General features: G+C 30.3%; 2 protein-coding genes across 4 annotated transcripts in view; one reads left to right on the top strand and one right to left on the bottom strand.

The window, feature by feature from the left end:
* Window positions 1–4,543: 4,543 nt before the first annotated feature.
* On the bottom strand, window positions 4,544–8,205 carry LOC114942065 (uncharacterized). Its single transcript, XM_029317358.2, has 3 exons — window positions 8,113–8,205; window positions 7,252–7,404; window positions 4,544–5,189 (listed from the first exon to the last, which is right to left on the bottom strand). Exons 1-3 carry the CDS (start codon window positions 8,159–8,161, stop codon window positions 4,588–4,590), a joined length of 804 nt encoding a protein of 267 aa, XP_029173191.2. The 5' UTR covers window positions 8,162–8,205; the 3' UTR covers window positions 4,544–4,587.
* Window positions 8,206–14,193: 5,988 nt separating this feature from the next.
* The window catches only part of Pgant9 (polypeptide N-acetylgalactosaminyltransferase 9), a 208,535-nt gene continuing 201,010 nt past the window's right edge, over window positions 14,194–21,718 (top strand). For all 3 annotated transcript variants that reach the window (XM_085487107.1, XM_085487108.1, XM_085487104.1), the window contains exon 1: window positions 14,194–14,548. The gene's annotated coding sequence lies outside the window, so the exon portion shown is untranslated. The remainder of the gene's footprint in view (window positions 14,549–21,718) is intronic.

The following is a 21,718-nucleotide window of genomic DNA, read 5'->3' as shown; positions in this document are numbered from 1 at the left end:
AATAGATATTATATATGAAGAGTTTGATACAATATGTCCCTCCTATGTAGAAACAAAATATTAACTTCTTCAAAACTAGGAAACATTGTGATAAAGGTATCTTGTTGTGGAATATTCCCTTTCTTATTAACAGCAGGTAAGCCTCTCACAGGATTATAGATGTACATCACCATATAGGATAAAATAATGTACTTTTAAAACTCCTAAATTTCCAACAGAAAGTAACATTGAACTCGTATGTTATTGTTGCACGACGAAAAAATTCCATCTTAAAATTGTCAAAACTTTGTTTTCTATATTAATATGCTTAAGATATGTCACATATTTTTTCAATTCTTTTTATCATTTTTAAATTTTTACATATAATACTAATTTATACATAAATTCAGATATAAAAAAAATCATGACAGTAAATTAAAACTAATTATATTTACAGAGAATTTTGGTAGAAAAATTATATAAAATATACACATATAATTCTTTCACTCATATGTACGCTATTACATGTCAATATTATTTATAAAATTTCGAAAGAGATCTTTATGAGATATTAATTGTGTAAATGTTATACAAGATTATTTTAATTTTTTTTAATTTTAAATTTTATAGATCTATCTCTATTATTTCTGTAGTATATTTCGTTATTTGAATGAGTCTTTCCTTGGAGCCGACATATGTATATACGTATAAGTTAACATAATAATGATAATCCTATCATAAAATAGGATACGCTTCTTTGATTGTAAAAATTTTGAAATGATTAATTATCAGAACAAAGAAATCTCTTTCGTTTTAATTGATCAAAAACGGTCAAAAGTTTTCTTAATGTAAAACTTTTAAAAATTTACGTTGTATTCATCCAATGAAGACTAACATGAACATTTTAACGTATTTTATTCGGAATTTTTATTTATTTGTTTAAATACAACCGATGCAAGTTATTTCACGTTGCTGCGCGCAATAACTCATACCGATTTGTGGAATGTTTATTTGCTTTACTCTTTCTCTCTCTCTCTCTCATGCGCTCTTATTTTTGTTTCTCTCGCTTTTATTATCTCGATTTTGCTGTCGACAAGCTGTCGAGAAAATTTATAACATATTTCTACGAAAGAAAAACAGATTTACTGTACGAAACGCTTGATGTCAGCAATTGCTTTCCAAGCAAAGTATATAATTTATAATATTTAAAATTCTTTTTTCTCGTTTCTCTACTTTTGTACATCAGCTACCAAATTATGCCATTAAAAGCACGATTGTTCGTTTAGAACTAGCACGTACGTTGTTGTCCGTAGTATTCGGGTGTCAGATAACGTGGACAAATCTAGACATACTATATATGTACGTGGACAAATCTGTGCATACAGTATATATCGATATACACAATCACGCGCGAAATTGCACAAACGCTCTTCTCGTCTCCTGCAGCACGTTTGCCACTAACGATCCATAAGCGTTCTGCTCTTTTTACTCAATCGTTTTATCCAAACCACACTCTTGAGCGAACAAATAACGCAAAACGAACAATAAAACGATATAACTTCTATGGTTCTTTCTGCTTTTACCGGAAGCAAAAGATTACTGGAATGCAGATATCTCATCCACAAAAAATGCGAAAGTATAATGATAAGATATGCGAAATGATCTAAGCATCTCATTGAACGTTCTTGGAGCGGAGTTTTACCGAATTTCAAATTTTCATTCCAAGAACGCTCCAAACTTGAACGAGGTATTTAAACATATTTAATTATTTTTGTAGGATTATGTTAGAGAGGTTTTACAAAATTATAACTTTTATACATAATTTGGAAATTTATTTTTCTCTTATATGTATATATATATGTATATAATATATATTATTGTAAAATTTATTGTAAAATATCTGTAATACAATTTTGAAAACGTTCTTTTGGTGCAATTATATAAATTCCTGATAATTTTAAATCATTATTTTAATTACACATTATCGTCATCGATGGCCATTTCGTGTAATTATCGCGTGAAAAATATGATATTAATTGAGTCACATAAGTTAAATACAAGGGGTAAAAACAATTAACCGTACGGTAGCACGGCTATATAGTAACCTCAGTAAACAATTCTCTATGGTAATCCTATTATCGGCGTCCGGCAAACGTTCACGAGCTTAGCAAGGCTTACAATCCTTCTCTTCCAGGAGAACCCCGCCAAGCCACGTTTCAAGGTCCATGCACTGTTGTTATATGAAAGCTAGTGTGAAATCTGTTTTCCTTCAGAAATATTTGCCAATATTATTCTAGTTGTTGAGACAGCAAATTTATATTGCATCTAAATTATAAGATAAATGATTGTACAATAGAATGATTAAATAATAATCGCGAACCATTTGCATAAATTCAGGTAGCAAAAGTAGTCATTCTGAACGTCAAATTACACCAAAATGACTATACTTTTGCTACCTGGCAATTTGCCTTTGTCTGAAGGGTAAGAAAAGGGAATGCGAAGAAAAGAGAGAAGAGCTCGCGAAATACATGGCAATTAGACCCGTGATACTTGTAAGTTGTTTGTTTTGTTCGTAGCCAGGTTTGCAAACATTTGTTCCTTTGAAAATTTAAACGCTATACCGATGACTAGTATTCGACTTTTTTATTGCGTCGTGATGACGACACCAAAATTAATGCTTGCAACAAATAAAAATCATAATGCTTTTAATCTTCTAAAAAAATATTCATATAAAATATTAAATGTCTACTCTTTCTCTTTCTTTATTCAGTTATTTCAGTATTGCAACAGTTAATTGAAGAAGAATTACATCGAACATCTTATTGTCAATTTTTCTGTTCGAATTCAGAAATTATTCAAAACTTTTCAAACGATCATCATACGCGCTTCTAGTTTTATCACGTATAAAATGTATGAGTTTTATCTTTTTCATATTTCCGGTTGCCGTTGCACGGGAAATTCAATGTTAACGTTCGCAATTGTGAACCGTTTGACGATTCAACAGTGGCTGCACTAATGTTTTGATGAATGCAATTTTCAAGGGAGAAAGAGAGAGAGAGAGAGAGAGAGAGAGTTTGATGCGCGCATGCACGTACGATGATTGCGAACGCTGTCGGACGGTGCCTCCGCAGGATTACGAATTAATTTGTAACGTTCTCGCGCGATGGCCGCGGATCTAGCACGCGCGGATTTATTGCGCCGCGATTACTTGCAGAATGCCAAATGTTAACTGGCCGTGAACAGAAATTGGCATCACCATGCTTATTGTGTCTGGCGATCAAATCGAAGATACCGCCCGCCGTTTCCAATAACATACTTGCATGGCAAATTGCAAACGCAATATCCCGGCACCGTTTGCAACGTGATTTCGGAAGCGACGTATCCGTCAACGAAGCTATGCACGCTATTCGATTATATAGTGTCTCCCGCGGAGGCACGAATGACTTACCTCCGAGTAAATTGCACGTATCGAATTGCAATCTGTTACACAAGGAAATCTGCACACGCGTCCCGAGAGAAAGATAAATTATTATTTTAAATAAACATAAAACCGGGACATCAAATAAACTTCGATTACTATTTTACAGTAAGCTAATACATCATTTCATTTTAAATTATTGCCAAGAGTGGATGCCACGTATAGCGGATATTTTTTATAAGAGAATATAATAATCGGAATTTTCTGTCTAAGAATAAGTAACGTATTTGAGAAGTAATTGCAGATTGCACTTATCATCCCTTATTGGATTAAGACACTTTCCAGTTAAGTTTTGTTGTTTAGTAATATAGTAAAAGGATATAAGAAATAGATTATATTGGGAGTCTATTAGGTTGAATATATATATATAATGATAGAGTTTGAAATGTATAATAAAAAGAATAAATAGTGTCGATGAAAATGTTTTGCCAGAGGGGCTTCTGAGAATTAAACTTGTATGCTACGGCCGTTTCAATTGCCAGTCAAATGACAACAGCCTCATTAATTTTCTTGCATGTCGAGAGCAACTCTGCAAACGAAGCAGTCTTTAGTATTTCAATCCTTTGTCTACAACGTAATCTTGCTTCCTTCGTCGTTTCTTGCATTTAGCAAAATTGACGATCGGATAAGAGGCCACTCTCAAGATGTATACATTATATGCAGTTAAGAAGTTAAAAACGTACTCTAAAAACGCAAAAAACTTTACAAGGGGCAATTACAAGAGTATAATTAAACTTCAGTATAATTAAACTTTAACAATTTTTATTTTTGTTTTTTAAACAATTTAATGGCATTAACCATATTACTTAATCTTTAATAAAATACATATATGAAAATATTTTATATTAGAAATCTCAAGTTTTATCGTTTTATATAAAAATAATTAAAAATATTAATTTCTCTGTGTAATAATCATTTTTTATACCTTTTATATTCCTATATATGTTTCGTATAATTAAGAAAGTAATTAACATTATTTAAAAAAATATAATTTAAAAAAATATAAAAAAAAGTAAGATATTATGTGTAATTATATATATGCTATTTTCTAAATATAATCTTATTTTAAATATATGCTCTAGAGAGATAAAACTATTACTTATATTCTAAGTTAAAAAAATATTTTATTTTTAAAAATCAATAGAGTTTCTCATAAGCTGCATTAAGTCTGAAACCGATGTAGCTACACAGTCATATATTATTACATTTTCTTTTTTGACACTCGAACTCACTTTTACGACATTCTGCAACGCATTGTTTCTTGGTTTATTAAAAGAATTATCAGTAAAATTTTCAATACTTCGCAACGGTGCGCTGTTTTGACTTGTATTAGTTTTTAATTGCATTCGATAAATAAAGATCTTTTGAGATTCGACAAATTGCCACATATTATTCTTAGATTTTTCTTCATTATTTGATTCGTTATTTCTTTCGATGTTTTCTAAATTTTCAATATTATTCTGCGCGTGATGAGTAGTATTTGTATTCGTGCGTCTTTTAGATGTTCTTTTGGCAGTTTCGACGGGCAATGAAGTTTGTATTTTCGTTTTCTGCATGTGAGAAAGGACATGTAACGCGCTGTCTTCGGATTCGTTTATTGTGACTGTATTACATTCAATGGAAGAGTCCAAAGACTGGGTTTCTTCTTTCCATTTTCTTCCGTACCTTTTCCTCTCATTATGCACATTTTCCTTGTGGTCATAGTATTCACTTTTTGTGTGAAATATTTCATCTGAAAAATTGTTCTCTTATTAATCTCATTAATATCGAATTGATGAAATAAAACGTTTTAAAAAATTATATATATATAATATACATATTTATATATTTTTTATTTATAACAATTATTTATATAAAATATATATATATATAATATAATTTGTAACAACTCTTTAAAAATTAATATACATATACAAGGCAATAAGAGCTAATTAAGTTCTGTTATTAATATTTATTTGTGGAAAAAAATTTATAACATAAAATATTAGACAAAAAAGTTCGAACGTTTCGGTTGCCTTTTCTAACCTTCTTCAGCGCATCATTTAAAATTAAAGATTAATAGAAATTAACAATAAATTATTCATAACTGTCAATATACTAAAACTATACAGAAACAGAGTTATTCACATAAAACTACGTCAAAATATTATTTTTATAAAAAACGAAATCAACGCATTTTTTAAAAGCATGAGCATTTTTATATATTCTATTCCTCGAATCGTCATTTAATATAATTGTCGCGAAACAGATCTCTCGCTAATTGTTCCGTTAGGAGGTCGGTTGCGACTCTCGATAACAGCAATTGTTAATATGTAGTTAAATCAAGTAAGATGTTATATTGTGACATGGAGGCTTACAGATGTTGATAGCTGGAGGTAACAATAACGTATGACCTTCTAACGGAATAATTAGCGAGAGATCTGTTTCGCGACAATTACATTAAATGACGATTCGAGGAATAGAATATATAAAAATGCTCATGCTTTTAAAAAATGCGTTGATTTCGTTTTTTATAAAAATAATATCTTGACGTAGTTTTATGCGAATAACTCTGTTTCTATATAGTTTTAGTATATTGACAGTTATGAATAATTTATTGTTAATTTCTATTAATCTTTAATTTTAAATGATTCGCTGAAGAAGGTTGGAAAAGGCAACCGAAACGTTCGAACTTTTTTGTCTAATATTTTATGTTATAAATTTTTTTCCACAAATAAATATTAATAACAGAACTTAATTAGCTCTTATTGCCTTTTATATGTATATACATATATACATATAAAAGTATACATATATTTAATATTTTTAATATACTTATATAATTTACGCAACACATTAATATAACAAATGTTTTGTGCATATAAAAAGAAAACTATAGTAAAAAGTATTAATAAAAAATAAAAAATAAATAAATAGATTAATAAATTAATAAAGAATTAATAGAGAAGTGATCCTATTATATTGTGCATTACTTTAAAATTTATATGACAATCAATAAAAAAAAAGATTTAATATCTATAAATTTTACGTTACATACTGATGACTTTTGAACAATATTAGAAATAAATATATAAATGTAATTATTATTTTTTATATTAATTGTGTTTTATATATTACGTATATTGATTGTTTTATATTTTTTATATTAATTGTGTTTTATATTATTTTTTATTTACATTGTGTGCCAAATGAATTTTACATGTCTTGCTGCCAACATCGGAAATTTTCACTATTGTTGAAGAAATAATAATATAATTATAAAATATATATAGCATATGATTAAATTATTCTACATTAATATGCATAGTGCATTTTATCTGATCGATGAGACTTTGTGTGTATTAATTATTATTCAAAAGTTTAAAAGTATCATTTTTCAGTATCATTTTTTTATCTGCTGTTAGCATTTTAATTAATTTGCATATCACCTATCATCATCACCTAGTGATTATCATGATATCATTTAATATTTAAATATCGTAAATTATCGTTTTATTAAGAATAAACAGAATATTCTCTCTCATTATTTTAATGCAACTTATGATATTAAAATGATATATTTTTATATTTTATATAATTTTTCGATTAAACAACATTATACGTGTTTTATATAGTTATTCTGATATGTATGTGTGTGCGCAAATTGAATAAATATATATACATATATGTAACTCGAATTACCGAATATCATCCTATTTATATGCATCAACTGAGAAAAAATGTTTGATACGATTGAAAATTTTTTGTTATGTGTAATACACATACTATAATAAATAATTAAAAAATATATTTACCACAACATTTCCGCGTTTGTGTGGTTTCGTGAAACCGCTTATAATGACGTTCAGCATTAAAACGGCGTGGATACATGTTGCCACACACCATGCATCGAAATGATGATTTATCTTCTACTTTAATTTTAATAATAGCAGCTAATTTTTCAGACTCTGAAAATAATTATTATTTATATTATTAAATTTATATTAACACTAACGCGCGCGAAAAAATTGACAATCAATTATTGTTAAATAATAAAAAAGAAATAAAGTTAATTTTAATTGCATATGTATTTATAAATATACGTTGCTGCTATTAGCCTGCATGCCAATATATTATAAATCTTATTAGTTTTTCGAACATCAATTTTCTCATATAAAACTTCTCCCTTTTCGACATAAACTTGACTTTATTTAATTCTGTAATATTGTACATGAAATACTTCAAATGGCGCTAGACTAGAACAAATCTCATTTTTATACACGAAAAAATAAAGCAGAGAAGTGAACAGAACATTTTCTGCAAAGAGAGAGAGAAAATTTTTTCCCATACAAAGATGGTTAATCCCAAAGGATGTTTTTTTTCTATTTTATTGTTAGTCTGATTCTGTTTTAACTGACAGTACGTTATATTTTTTTTATGAATAAAAGTATATCTATATGAATATTTTTTTCAGTATTGGCATCAATCTCTATCAGAGCTGTTGAAAAAATCAATAAAAATGAATATAACAAGAGAATATTGATCTTATAAAATCGAATACTACACAATTGATTCGTAAATTGGTCAACTTTGAATAAATACGTAATTAGCAAATAATTATTAAATCACATAGAATAAAGATACATAAATTTGTATTTATAATATATTATACTTACTTTGTACCCCCAGACTAGATTTAGAACGTGTATTCTTTCTTGAAAACATTGTAATGCTTCACTTTTCGTAACGTACGTCAACGATGCGACTGCGACTGAAGATTGAGAAAGACTGAAAATTCGGAGTTCCACACAACTTTGAACGCAATACGTTTATTTCCATTAGTAATAGCCATACGCCGATACTTCTTCTCCTCTCTCTCTCACAGCTTCTTTTGTCGCCGTATCGCTGCCGGCAACGCTTTTATGACGGTTCCTTTGATTCGCAACGTTATCTCGTAATCTTAATCCTTATTTCACTTCCGAGAAAAGCACCGTTAAAGCAGTGACTGCGTATGAGATAATATAATTGGGGTTGCCCTCTGTTCCGAATTTTCCGAGGTCCGAGACATTCTGAATTTTAACGTTCATTAGAAACTTTAAAAGAATCAAAATAGACGGGACATTATTTGTCCCGATTTCTCACTTAATTTTTAATAATATAAAACGATAGTAGATCATGCTAAAATTTGATATAAATATAAAATTAACTCTAGAATTTTATTATTTCTATTTTGTATGATAAGAAAAAAATTGTATATTGATTTTTTTATTGCTTTAATGTTGGATTGATTATATAATATTGTTTATTAATTTTATTTTAAGAATTTTATCAGTTTATTTTTAAATTAACTATTATTTATATTAAAAAAATAATATACATTAAAACTGCAATATTGGAATCGTATTGTTTCAAAATTAAAAATATACCAATAAAAGTCTCGATTTTTTTTATTGTATCCCGATTTTTTAAGATTAATATCCCGAAATTGATTGATTAAGAGTTGGTTACTCTAAATATGGCATTGTATTTCTTTGCATTCTTTAATCAAATGTATTAAGTTTTTATCTGCCAGTAAAATACTTTCTTCTACTGTGAATCTTAAGATTTGCGAATATGTGTATGCATGCGTGTTACATGTAAGAGAGAGAAAAAGTTTAGAAAGAGAGAAAGAGCACGTAAAAATTTTTTGGAAGAGTACCTATGCACTTTACGTATGTGTATGACATATAACTTTATTATAATTAATTATAATTAAATTAAAATTTATAATTAATTTTTTAATTAAAATTTAAGAAATAAGAAAAATCATCAGAATATTGACAGAGTTACAATTTAAGGGAAGTACATTAACGACATTTTTATAAACACATTATATGCAGACGAAGACAAATATATGTGCAAATGCAATTAACGCTGATTATTATTCGGAAACTGTATACGCTATTATCGAAATTCACTCGGTATGACCTTAGCAGACGACGGAGGCCCGCTTAAAATTCATAGCATCTGCTGACCGAACGGCAACGAAAGTGTTTCGAGAGCGTTCATTGCGAATACATATCGCGGCTGCGCGACGATTCGTGAAATTGACAGCGATAACCATTCTGATAATATCCTTAGTTCTCTTGCATAAAAATAGCATCCAATTTTCTTTGTTTTAACATACATTCGTTTACTTAATTTGCCTATGATAGAATGGATTGTAAAAATTCTACTTAATAAGGTCGAATCTGATTTTACGTTAACATTGATGATGATGATGTGAGTCGGTGATTATTTATTTCATATTTAATTTAAAATTTTACAAAAGCCCAAGCGATGTTTATATGTTTTGTACTTGTATGTACATACATAAATTAATGTAATAAAATTTTGGAGATATATGTATAAAGAGAGAAGAGCTGAACATTTTTGGGAAAACAGATTATCTTTACCAATTTACCGATTTACAATCACATTGATAAAATACATGTAATGTAAAATTAAAGTTATCGTAGTCAAACTTACATTAGAGGTATTTTATATACATTTATTAAATTGTTTAAGAAGAAATTCATGAAATAAAATTTTTCTTAAGAAGCGCTCATCCTAAAGCTAATATAATGATTTCTGATTGTGACAGAGCAATATAATGTTTTTTTAGTATTCTCACACATGAAACATATCAATTTTGTCAAAAATTAATAAAAGTTATTTTTGCAATTATTATGTAATTAGGATATCCATAATTTTGTAAATGATTTATCTTATTTTATATTATTTATGTTATTTTATTTTTAGTTGTAGGCATGTATGTGAAATCTTCTAAATGTATAAAATAATAATATTATAAATAAAATAGAATCTTCTATAAAGTATTATTACGTTTAATTATTATGTGTAATTTAATATAATTAATTACTAAACAATTGGCATAGACTTTTGAAAGAAATATAAATATGTTTTATTAAAATTTCGACCTAACTGGCCAGTCAATTTAATTAGAAACACTACGTTTCGACCCGTAGGTACGGGTCCTTTTCAAGTGTAACTTTCAAGATATTGATTCGACAGCAGTAAAATTACTAATCATTAATAATTTTACTGCTGTCGAATCAATATCTTGAAAGTTACACTTGAAAAGGACCCGTACCTAAGGGTCGAAACGTAGTGTTTCTAATTAAATTGTACTGGCCAGTTAGGTCGAAATTTCAATAAATTTTTATGATTTTACTCATCACTGGCGACTTCATTAATTTTATCGTTATATAAATATGTTTATTATTATGCTGTGTTTATGTTTTATAACTAGTTCCTTTATCTTTTGTTAGAATGAAATCGTCTGTAATGTGCAATCGAGTAATTCGGATTTTTCATTATGCAACAAGAAGAACCGCAATTATCGGACCCGTTTCCCCGCGTAGCATTTATCAAGTGCGCAACGAGAAACGGCTGATTTCCCAAGTGAGCCTGCAACATCTACGATTGTATATGCGAATGCAGTATTTTGCACATTCGTGCAAACCTCGCATCGGTCGCGTAACATTTATAATTATCTATTTGATCCATTGTATATATAATTTCTGTTATTGCTAATACGTAGTAACGTAAATTATTTTTTGCAATATATTCGACCAAAGTTCGTTGTTGATTGATATTTTTATCTGTTTGTCTATTGTTTATTTTACGTGATATTTAATTTTACATATTATTAACAATTAAACAAGTATAATTTGTTAATTATATCTATACAATAGGATACCAATAAATAATAATTTTGTTTTTGAAGAATGAATGCACTTGTTATTACAATGTACGAGTCATTAGATAATTAGTATTCAACGATTAGTATCAGCTTTATTATCATTACTTCAATTTCCGCTATTTTAAATTTATGTTATTGGTCCTTTATATCAAAAGTAATTGAACAGATACAAGTCATAGTAAGGACAATACGATAAGGCCATTAAGGTCCAATAGCCCGTATTGGTTATTATCGTTATTCGTTCAATTACTCTCGATACGTATAAAACACCAATAGCGCGAAGTTAATTTGTCGATATGGTGGCGAATACGAAATATTCAAGACAATAGCAGCAAAAAAAAACAATGGAGAACGAAAAAACAAGTTATCTGGCAGCAATTTTTATCGGAGCACCGCGAGGTAACTGACGCGTTCAAAATGCATGTGGAAAACGTTCCCGATTATTTTCTGGGAACGATTATAGCGGTGCAGGATTCCGCCGTGAGTTGGTACGAAAGAATTATTATGCGAAAAGTTCTGTGCACCTCGTTTCTTCCCTGATGGACGATTAAAAGTTCCACCCGAGTCGAATTTACAAATTCCTTCGGGGAGGCCTCTTCGTCGGCATTCGCCGTCGTCCAGCGAAATTAACCAGCCTCCACCAAGTCGTCCGGTCTGAATTAGAATTTAAATCCGCGGAAACCGTCCGCGTCTAATGACGTTATTTCTTTTGACTGCGATTAAGCGTCGAGTCAGTCTTGTTGAGAGTACCTCTTTAATCTTTTGTGTCAGTCTACTGAGATCTGATAGAGCACAACCTTTTTTATTCAAAATGTAAGATAAAATATATTCAAATACTGAACTATTTCTTGTATTCATTTCAAAACTTATATATGAATATAGCTCGTAACTATGTCTTTCTCTCTTTCATTCATTTAATATATGTATATCCATTTTTTAAATACACAAGATATAATATATAAATAATTATATATTTTTTAAATATAATTATGAATTTAAAAAATAGATGATAACTTGTGCTCCATTTTATATATTACAAAAAGGTATATAGATTGATATTTTTTAAAATGTGTGTGTAAATTTTAAAAAGAAAAAAGAAATAATAGTACGGTATTCACACGTATCAAATATAATCAATCGTATATGTCAATTTGTTGTCACTAAATATTTAATACGTTTAATATAAAATACATTTATATGATTATAAAATAAGAGTGTATATGTTGTGTTCCATGAAATGTTTTCTTTAATAATATTTGAATTAATTATTATTGCATCACGATTTTTCAACACTTAATTAAATTTTGCAATTTGTACACAAAGAAAATTTACCCTGAAAATCATGATAATTGTAGGACAATATGGCTATGATTTTCAGGATAAATTCTAAAAGAAAATTCTCTCTGTGTATATTGTTGCATATATTTAATTTTTAAAGTTAGTCATTTAAGTCAATGATAAGTTTAAAACGCGATTTAAGATATATGTACATTTAAATTCAAACACTAAAAAGACATTATTGCTCTACAAATATCAAATTTAAACAACTGAATTACCGCTTTAATTAAAAATATCGAGTTGAAATATAGTTTCCATATATTATTATTGTATGCACTTTAAATATAATGTAATGTACATATATATATGTGTGTGTATAATTGTGTATGTAATTATTATACAGACTACATATTAGTATAATTATTAATGTACTCTATATAAAATAAATTTGCTGAAATCTTGTATTTGTATTATAAAATATAAAACATTTCCTGATTTTTTTGAACTGATGTATTCATTCTAATTAGTTGTAATCTATCCATTTGAAGACGGAACTACAATTCTCAAGCTACAATTTAGATTCATTACAATTAATAAACAAAAATAAACACTCACCCCATAGCTCCGTCAAGTCTTTTCTCCGTCCGTAGTTTTTTCTTGGTTATAAAAAGTCTTCAACAATATTGATCTGTAACATAAAAATGTCTTTAGCGTGGGTAAATGACTTTGAACGCGGCTTAGCCGTAGGCAATGGCTTTGAATGCGGCTTATACTCACCGCGTCGCCGCTAGATGGCGGCGTGGGAAATCGGCCGCTTTCTGCACAAAAAACACGCACACAAAGTGCCACTTTGCCTGCACGTGTAATATAATAGTATATTGTGTATCAAGTGCGGAAAGTTGACAATTGGTCACGAGTGCGGGGGATAGACGCACGAGCCGAAGGCGAGTGCGATCACTCCACACGAGTGAACAATTGTCAATCCGCACGTGATACAAATACTATTTTGTATTACAAGTGCAGGCAAAGTGGCTTTGTGCGCGTTTTCTGTGCGCGAGGTGGCCGATCGCACGCCGCCATCTTGCGGCGGCACGGTGCAGGAATAAGCCGCATTCAAAGCCATTGCCTACGGCTGAGCCGCGTTCAAAGTCATTGCCCACGGCTAAAGACATTTTTATGTTACAGATCAATATTGTTGAAGACTTTGCTTCAGCCGTAAACAATGACTTTGAACGCGGCTCAGCCGCAGGCAATGGCTTTGAATGCGGCTTATTCACTCATCGCGTCGCCGCTAGATGGCGGCGTGGGAAATCGGCCGCTTTCCGCACAGAAAACACGCACACAAAGTGCCACTTTGTCTGTACGTGTAATACAAAAATAATTTTTGCGTTTAATTACATTTTTTTTTATTTATTCTTGAAAAACAGGTGCTTTATAAAACAAATTCTTTGAAATATAAACTTTTTTTCTATTGTAATATATATTATATACATATATTTACTGTTTATATAATGTTATAAATGCAAAATTGAGATATGTGAAATATGAATAATATAAATATTTGATATCCCAAATATTAAAAAAGAGCTTGTTTACACACATTCCGTTTTCGTTTCGTGAAAGTTCGGTTATCTTCGAGGGTGCTCGTAGCGCGCGGTTGCGCGGCAGTACACTACGTCGGTCGAAGGGCTAGATAGGCGCGCGTCGTAAGAGACGCAGTGGTAGTAGTGCCGCGGACGCGAAAGAGGACGAAGGGGATCGAAGGGGACTTGCGCTTGCTAACAGCGGGTGGCCGGCAACGACCGCAGTCGACAGTCGAAGCCGGTCGCTCGTCGTGTGAGCGTCGTGACGTTGGCATTTTCTCGCGTAGTTTGAATAACGCGAACTGTCAATCCGTTGTCGCGCGTTGAAACGCTTATTCATCGTGATCGGAACGCGTTCGCGGTTGTGCTTAATTGGTGCGCGATCCGCAGCAAAAGCGAGTGTGTGTTCAAGTGTGTGTTTAACAACGAGCACGGCGTGAGAGATAAGACTGCGTCGTGTCGATTCGATTGAGACGTCATACAACGGCAGGCTTCACTGTGACGTTGGTGAGTCAAGCATATTCATTGATTGTGTTATTATTCGAGATATTCGAAGCATCTCGCTGTCAGAGACACTATTTTTAGGTTTTAATGATTTATTTTGATTATAAAGTTTATCGGAGTAGTGACGTGATTGACGTCACGTGTCACCTTTAATCATTTAAGCGAGCTCCAGTTTAAAGCTGCGCAATGTGAAATTAGGCGCGCCTGTCGCTCCGAATTTTCTATGAAAAATATTTATATAATTTAAAATTTATTTGTTCTATTTTTTTAAAGCTTAGTATGAACGATATTATATAATTACGTCATTTAATTTAAAATATATTATTCGATAAAATATATTTTTATTACGAAAAAATATGTCAGGTTCATTCGTAACTATATATTACGATCTTTTCATATGAAAGTATATTGGTATGTGGCACAATTTTTTACTATCTAACTGAAGAAAACGCATAGGATTATTTCTATGATCGAGTAGCTCTAGGATCAAAGGCGAAAGCTGCGGCGAAAGTCAACTTGTCGCGGTCTGAAAACGCAAACCTTACCATACGATCAACCCTTACATCGTGTTCATGTCGCTGCAATTTTGCATCGCAAGCATGCAAAGCCACGAGCACACCTGTTTATGTAGGTCGCGCATAACGCGTTATCGTGCGGGTGTCAAGTGGCTTCACCCGCGAATAGGAAATAGATTGTGTTCCGCGATTCGACGTCTCTTTCGAATAATCCTCGAACGAGATGGAAATCCAATGATCCTCGAACGAGATGGACGGAGGGTGTTCGAGAGTCGCGTCAAATCCGCGTTGAAAAATATCGAGGAGAGATATTCGTAAAGAGGACTCGAAAGTGTCCTTCTATTTTTGACTTTGAAGGCCCTGACTTTTTAAACTTGTCGTTTGAAAGTGGATTTACCTTGAAAGAGTGGTTTCAGCATCATGTATTGTATATTGTATGTATACACGAATTACAGAAATTAAAACAACATTTCTTACGCTTAAATCATAGATAATTTATTAATAGTATAATTTATAAAGGATATTTTTGTGGATTTTGGGAATATAAATATGAATTATTAATATAATCTTAATTGTGAATGCTCATATACATATATACCAAAAAATAAATAATTTGAAATTTTAATTAAGTTTTCTAATATATTTTCTAATATAACAGTAATATAAGTGATAATTTTAATAAACTTTATTTCATTATTATTACTATTTAAAATATCGTTATATTATAGTAAATTATAGATAATTATTGCAAGATTTGTTTAATGTAGTGTAAGAAATATTGAATTAGATAAATATACATATAGCAAATTACATGAAGTGATAATTATGTATATGACATTTTTAAAAATATTGTGTAGTTCGCTTTGAAATATTATTTCTGATTGATATTCTGATTGATTTCGTATATTACAACTTAATAATTTTCATAATCAATAATATTCCCAATGCTATTATTCGCAAAATCAAAATTATATATATTTACAAGTTGTTTTATTGAATGCATGTGGCATTTTTATATTAGATGTGCAACGTATTATTTGCGCCTCCTTGTTTCTTGTTTTTTATTTGAATTTATTGCATGTGAAGAAACACGCTCTAGCGAAGAAACGTAAATCACATATCTCTACGGTTAGTGTTGGCCGCGTTTAAACTTTGACTCTTCTTTTTTTTACTTTATAGTTTATTTAAAAAAATTTATCTTATTTATCTTTATTAATTTATTAATTTAGTAATCATTTAGATTTTACTTTCTTCTTGTATTCTGTATTTTTACGAAATTTTCAAAAAGTTGCATTTACATCGTTTCGAATTAATGTTTTTAATTAAAAATTCTAAATATTCCATTATTCCCGTACATTTGTTCATTTTTTTTTCAGTGGTAATGCAATTGTTTCTAAAATATGATAATAGTAAAAAACCACAAGTTTATTGAAAATCTCATTTCCGGTTACATATTTCTTGTCGCATACATGCAAACGTATAAAAAAAAAAATATAAGATTCAAATAAAGATGCTTGTGTAGCGTGTGTGCTAGTGAAAAATCCGAATGGCCGCGAATACGATCGTAAAGAAAGTCGTGAAACAATTCTAACGACCGACATGCTCGAACTTTGCTTCTCGATGCCAGCACGTTCATGACCCACCGAGGTTGATACTCGTATATAATATTGCATTTCGTTTTAGCGAAATCGACTAAAGAGAATAAATCCGAACTTACTGTGCGTTTATATTTTACATTGATATTTATGTTGTATTAATAACAAGGAAGTATTATCTTCTATTTTTTTCATTTTTCATTTATATATTATACTGAAGGGAGTATCGATTACATCAAGTTTTTATGTCAACGAGATATTATATCTTTTGACAATAATAAAATCGATGAAATGTTCAAGAAATCTATGCAAATCTCGATTAATGTCTGCGTAACTCGTAAAAATGCGTGTTTGGTGCGACATGTTTAAGATTATGAATCGTAAGTGCGTTTGCGTGATATTTTTCACGCGAACAATACGCGGCGAACTTCCTACAGTTGCATATTTATTCGAGCAGCATTTAATTAATACTAAGCGTTTAATTAATCTAAATGGACTCGGAAAACACGTGGAGCACTTGGACGGGTAACGATAAAGGAGGATGATAAAAGCGTGGCTAAATTTTCTCAATTACGTACGGCAAGCGCGCTTTTGAAAGTTCATTGCGATAATCCCAGAAATAACTGCTGGTCAGTCGATTGCAATTAATTCGTGGCAAAAGTAGGAAGCGTAACTACGGAGCGAGATAAAAACAAAGTTCGTGCTTCGGCTACTGATTCATCGGCCGGATTCACAGTGATATTCGAAGGGCAAACGCAAGGGCAGAAAAAGTTTAATTGATATCGCGGCCGCGATATACATACTCCGTGGGGAAAATAAAATGTAGATATCTAACGCGATAGGATGTAATCAAGGGCGAGTCCCAAGTTCGCGCCGCTGAGCTTCATTCAACTTTAGAAACGGAGCGCAATGCATCTTTAATTAAATCTCCGGTTGGCTGGCGTTCTAAATTGAAATATATTCTATGAATTCTGCCCGCTATATATATATATGTATGCATCTCGTTTTCTTTATGCTGTAAAGAATAGGATTATAGTTCTGACTATCGTGTTTCGTTATGATTGAAATAGGGATTTGACATGAAACTAGTCATACGTATATTAATCTGTTTGACTTTATAATAAGTAAAAGAGAGAAAGAGCGAGAGAAAGAGAGAGAAGGGGAAGAAAATAATAGAAAGAATAAAGATTATAAGAATTTTCAATATGAATATGAATAATGATGTTGACTTTTATTGAAATGAGAAGTGTCTAAATTAAAAAATATATTTCTAAAATTTTTCAAAAGTAATTATTAAAATGACTTTATTTTAATCTTTAATATGTGAAGTTATTAAATTAGATCAAGCTAGCAGTTTCGATAAAAATGATAAAAATCATACATTTTAAGATTAGTTAGTTTTTTTTTCAATAAAATATGTATAATTGAGAATAATATACGTTTATAAATTCACACATTTAGCTTTGTCGCGATCGTTAACTCGCCGTCGTTCTCGATATATTTTCGTGTTATGGAAAATTATATTAGAAACATGTCCGTGTTTTCTTCATCGTACCTTTTCTTCATGCACTAGAAATTCGAAATGTATAGCCACATGGTTAGCGGAAATTTCAAAGCGAATTCTCATGTAGGAGGCAACAACTTCATTTTCCTTCTATTTTCGTTTGCGATGCGGTATAGTTGCATATGTGTCTACCTGCTCGTAACAGTTTGTCCTGATACAGCTGCGCTGAACTATTACCTCCAACCTCCTCTTTTCCCGCGTTCTCTCCCCTCGGGCATCTTTAGTTTCCCTGAGTTTATACCATTTCCGCTTTTCATCCTAATGATTCGCGCACGATAATGTCCCTCATCACGATCGTGCTGCATGTTAAGCGAGTCTTGACTAATGATAAAGATGAGCTCTGGCATAGGTATGTGAGATAGATTTCAAATTATAGATCACGGATTCACAAAGCGTCCTTGTGCTTAATAATGACGGGTTGGATATCCAATATATGTGTATAAATGTAGGAAACTTTCGTTGATTCAACGCAAATAATAATGTACAAGAAAATCAAATAATTCTTTTTCCAGAACCTTAATTTTATATTAATTTATGAGAATTATATTCTATAGGAAGAATATAAATACATATATTTATATATACATATATATGAAATTATCAATATATTATCATACTATTGCGAACATCAAGTGCTTAGAGTTATGTAATATAAAATATATAAAAATATATATCATATTAATGAGATTTACAATATATTGAAGTTACAGAAATTACATTGAAACTATATAAAATTGTGCGATATTTCTTTCAAAATTTTCGTATATGTATACTTCTTTTTGAGACATGTCGGGTATCGAATGTAGGACGAAAAAAAGACGGTGAGGTGAATGAAATTTTGTGTAACCAATCATTCGTCGCGGACTTCCAATAATCCATGGGCAATATATTCGGGTGAACAGCGAAGCTGTGCGAGATATTCGAGTGGGCAAATATCTGGCCCATTCCGGATCTGATCGAATTGTAAAAACGATGGTTCGAGAGGTTACATGTATGTATATTGTATATATGTATGTACGTGTGAGAAAGGGGCAGGAGGAATACAGCGAATTACAGCTATCCGACCCGAAGCGTACGACACAGCGAGTACAACGGTATGCTGCCTGGTCATCTAAAATTTAAATGTTGTGTGCTCAATGCACTGTAAATATGTCATCGATGGCTTTTCGTAGTCAGGAGTACTCGCCATCTACGGATGATGCATGAATATTGCAAATGCAAATTTTACGACTTCTTTCTTCATGAAACGTACATGCTGTTGATGCACACAACGTTAATACACAATCTTAATTTTTTAAGCAATACCGACATTTGTTTGCATTTTATTCATATCTTATTAGGAGTACGAATTATTTGTGTATAGTGTGTACACTTATTAATATTAAAGAATATATATGTAGATTGACAATATTTTAAATTTAAACATACATACATGCATGCATACATGTAATAATGTATTTGAAGTTTTTTTACATATAGCCGAAATATTAACATTTATTTCTGAAAATCGAGGGAATAATTATTTAATTATAAAATATAGAAAACAAAATTGTAATTTGTTATTTAAACAAACTACAACTTTGGTTTATCGAAATATATAGTTAATGCACGGGTAAAAATTTTTTCACTTGAAAATGCTAAATCATGAAAAAATTGCAGAAATATTTACTGGTCTCATGTCATAAACCGATTTAAATATATAATTAAGGAAGTCGTACCTTCACTTTTCTTTAGCTCGTTCTCCAGCTGTTGTATGAAAGCTGATAATCATTTTACGGTTATTAACTTTTTATTATAATAATAATTGTATATTTTATACTGTGATTATATAAGAAAATTTACAAGATGTCTCTCCTTTATAATTTACTTATATAAATATTGCAAATTTTTACAGAATTTCATTTTTATTCATAACTCACAGAGAAAAGAAATACAGATGATTTATTTATTTATTATATATATATTTATTGTCTATATTAGAATTTTAATGTATATAGGATTTTTTCTTATTAAATGCATGTTTAGTAATTATGCGTATTTTTAAATTGCAAATTCTGTTATCTATTTTCTTTCTTAGCAAGGAAATCATTGTTTTTATTGAATGTTTATCTGTGTTTTAATTTTCTAATTTTTAATATATCTAACGCTCTAAGTTTTAAATTAAACATTTTTAAATATAAAATTTGCTTGAAACATATTATTTTATTATCTACGTCTGATTTTAATAGTAGGTATTTTATTATCTACTTTTTTGAAGCTAATTTTCAAAAAGCGGTTTTAATTAATTGTATCTTAAAAATTATGAATATCGAGGAATATCTACATCATCTTTTTTTAAAAAAGACCATTTAAATTCAAATTGGCAAAACATTTTAATGTGAAAGAATTGAATGAAGAAAGGAGAGCAGAAATATCTTGTATCTTTCTAGATAATTTTAGACTCTCGCGGCGCGATTACTTAATCGGTACGATGCGAGACGGGAATTAAATAATGAGAGGCATTAATTGCAATTAAACGAAAGTATATTCTTCAAGAAAGCACAGTCTTTTAAAATCGATACATGAATATTAAATCGCTTGGATTAATAATGTACGTTCGTACGCGGTGACTGTCGATAACGGAACCTCTCGCATGTAAAATCGCTCTTTTTATCTTTTGCCTCAAAATCGACCTTCGATAGGCTTCAAGAGGCTTCGAGAATTTTCTATTTGTTTACTTCCTTTGTTTCTTAATCGTCTTGATATTTGTCTCTGTGCTTCTCGTTTTTCGTCTCTATCTGTCTTGTCTGTTATGTTTTTATTTATATTTATTTGTCTTTGTACTTTTCGCTTGTGTGTGTGACCGTATTCGTATACGTGTTTTCGCTCGATAGTTTTTGGGAAGTATGTGACTATGTAATCGCCACATAATAAATATTTTAACACATAATATTTGAAATCTCATTAGACAAATCGTTAATCAAATAATTTCTCGGACTAAATCTAATCACCAATAAATCTATATCACGGATAATGATGAGGCCGGAAAAGATTATATATCGCTTTCCATTGATTTCTTTTTTATATTAATGAATTATAATATACGTTCACGAGAAAAAGATTGATTGATTGATTTATCTCTATTAGCTTTCAAAGCTAATTAATAATGCAAATCTAAATTAAATTTGTTAAAATAGACTTCTAACACTCGCTTAAATGATTCAATTTTTTAACATTGTTTTATTTAAGTGGTAAAGCACACACACGTTTTCATTCTTTCATAAAACATATTGTTTTGCGCACTTCTACGAAATTGTATTGCAGTCTTCGTTTGTCGCGTGTTTGTCTTCGCAATTTCCACTCTATTTGTAACTTATTTTTTAATTGCTCTGATTATTTAAAATTCTAAAAGAGAGAGAGAAAAGGAAGGAAAAGGAGAAAAACAGAGATGGTTTTGCTATAGCTTTAAGTATCATTCATACGTATAACAACTATTCGTTACGTGATATATACTCATGCT

The sequence above is a fragment of the Nylanderia fulva genome, unplaced genomic scaffold (assembly GCF_048542155.1).
Source record: "Nylanderia fulva isolate GAGA-0341 unplaced genomic scaffold, ASM4854215v1 Scaffold5, whole genome shotgun sequence".
NCBI classification, from domain to species: Eukaryota; Metazoa; Arthropoda; class Insecta; order Hymenoptera; family Formicidae; genus Nylanderia; species Nylanderia fulva.
The sequence above is the reverse complement of the archived record's forward strand: the minus strand, read 5'-3'. Positions and strand labels throughout refer to the sequence as shown.

Excerpts from the sequence above, each read along its gene's own strand:
- LOC114942065 (XM_029317358.2), bottom strand. The coding sequence starts at position 8,161 with ATGTTTTCAAGAAAGAATACACGTTCTAAATCTAGTCTGGGGGTACAA. Across the intron at positions 7,405-8,112 it reads ATCTAGTCTGGGGGTACAAA|AGTCTGAAAAATTAGCTGCT; the intron begins GTAAGTATAATA and ends AATTATTTTCAG. Across the intron at positions 5,190-7,251 it reads ACAAACGCGGAAATGTTGTG|ATGAAATATTTCACACAAAA; the intron begins GTAAATATATTT and ends ACAATTTTTCAG.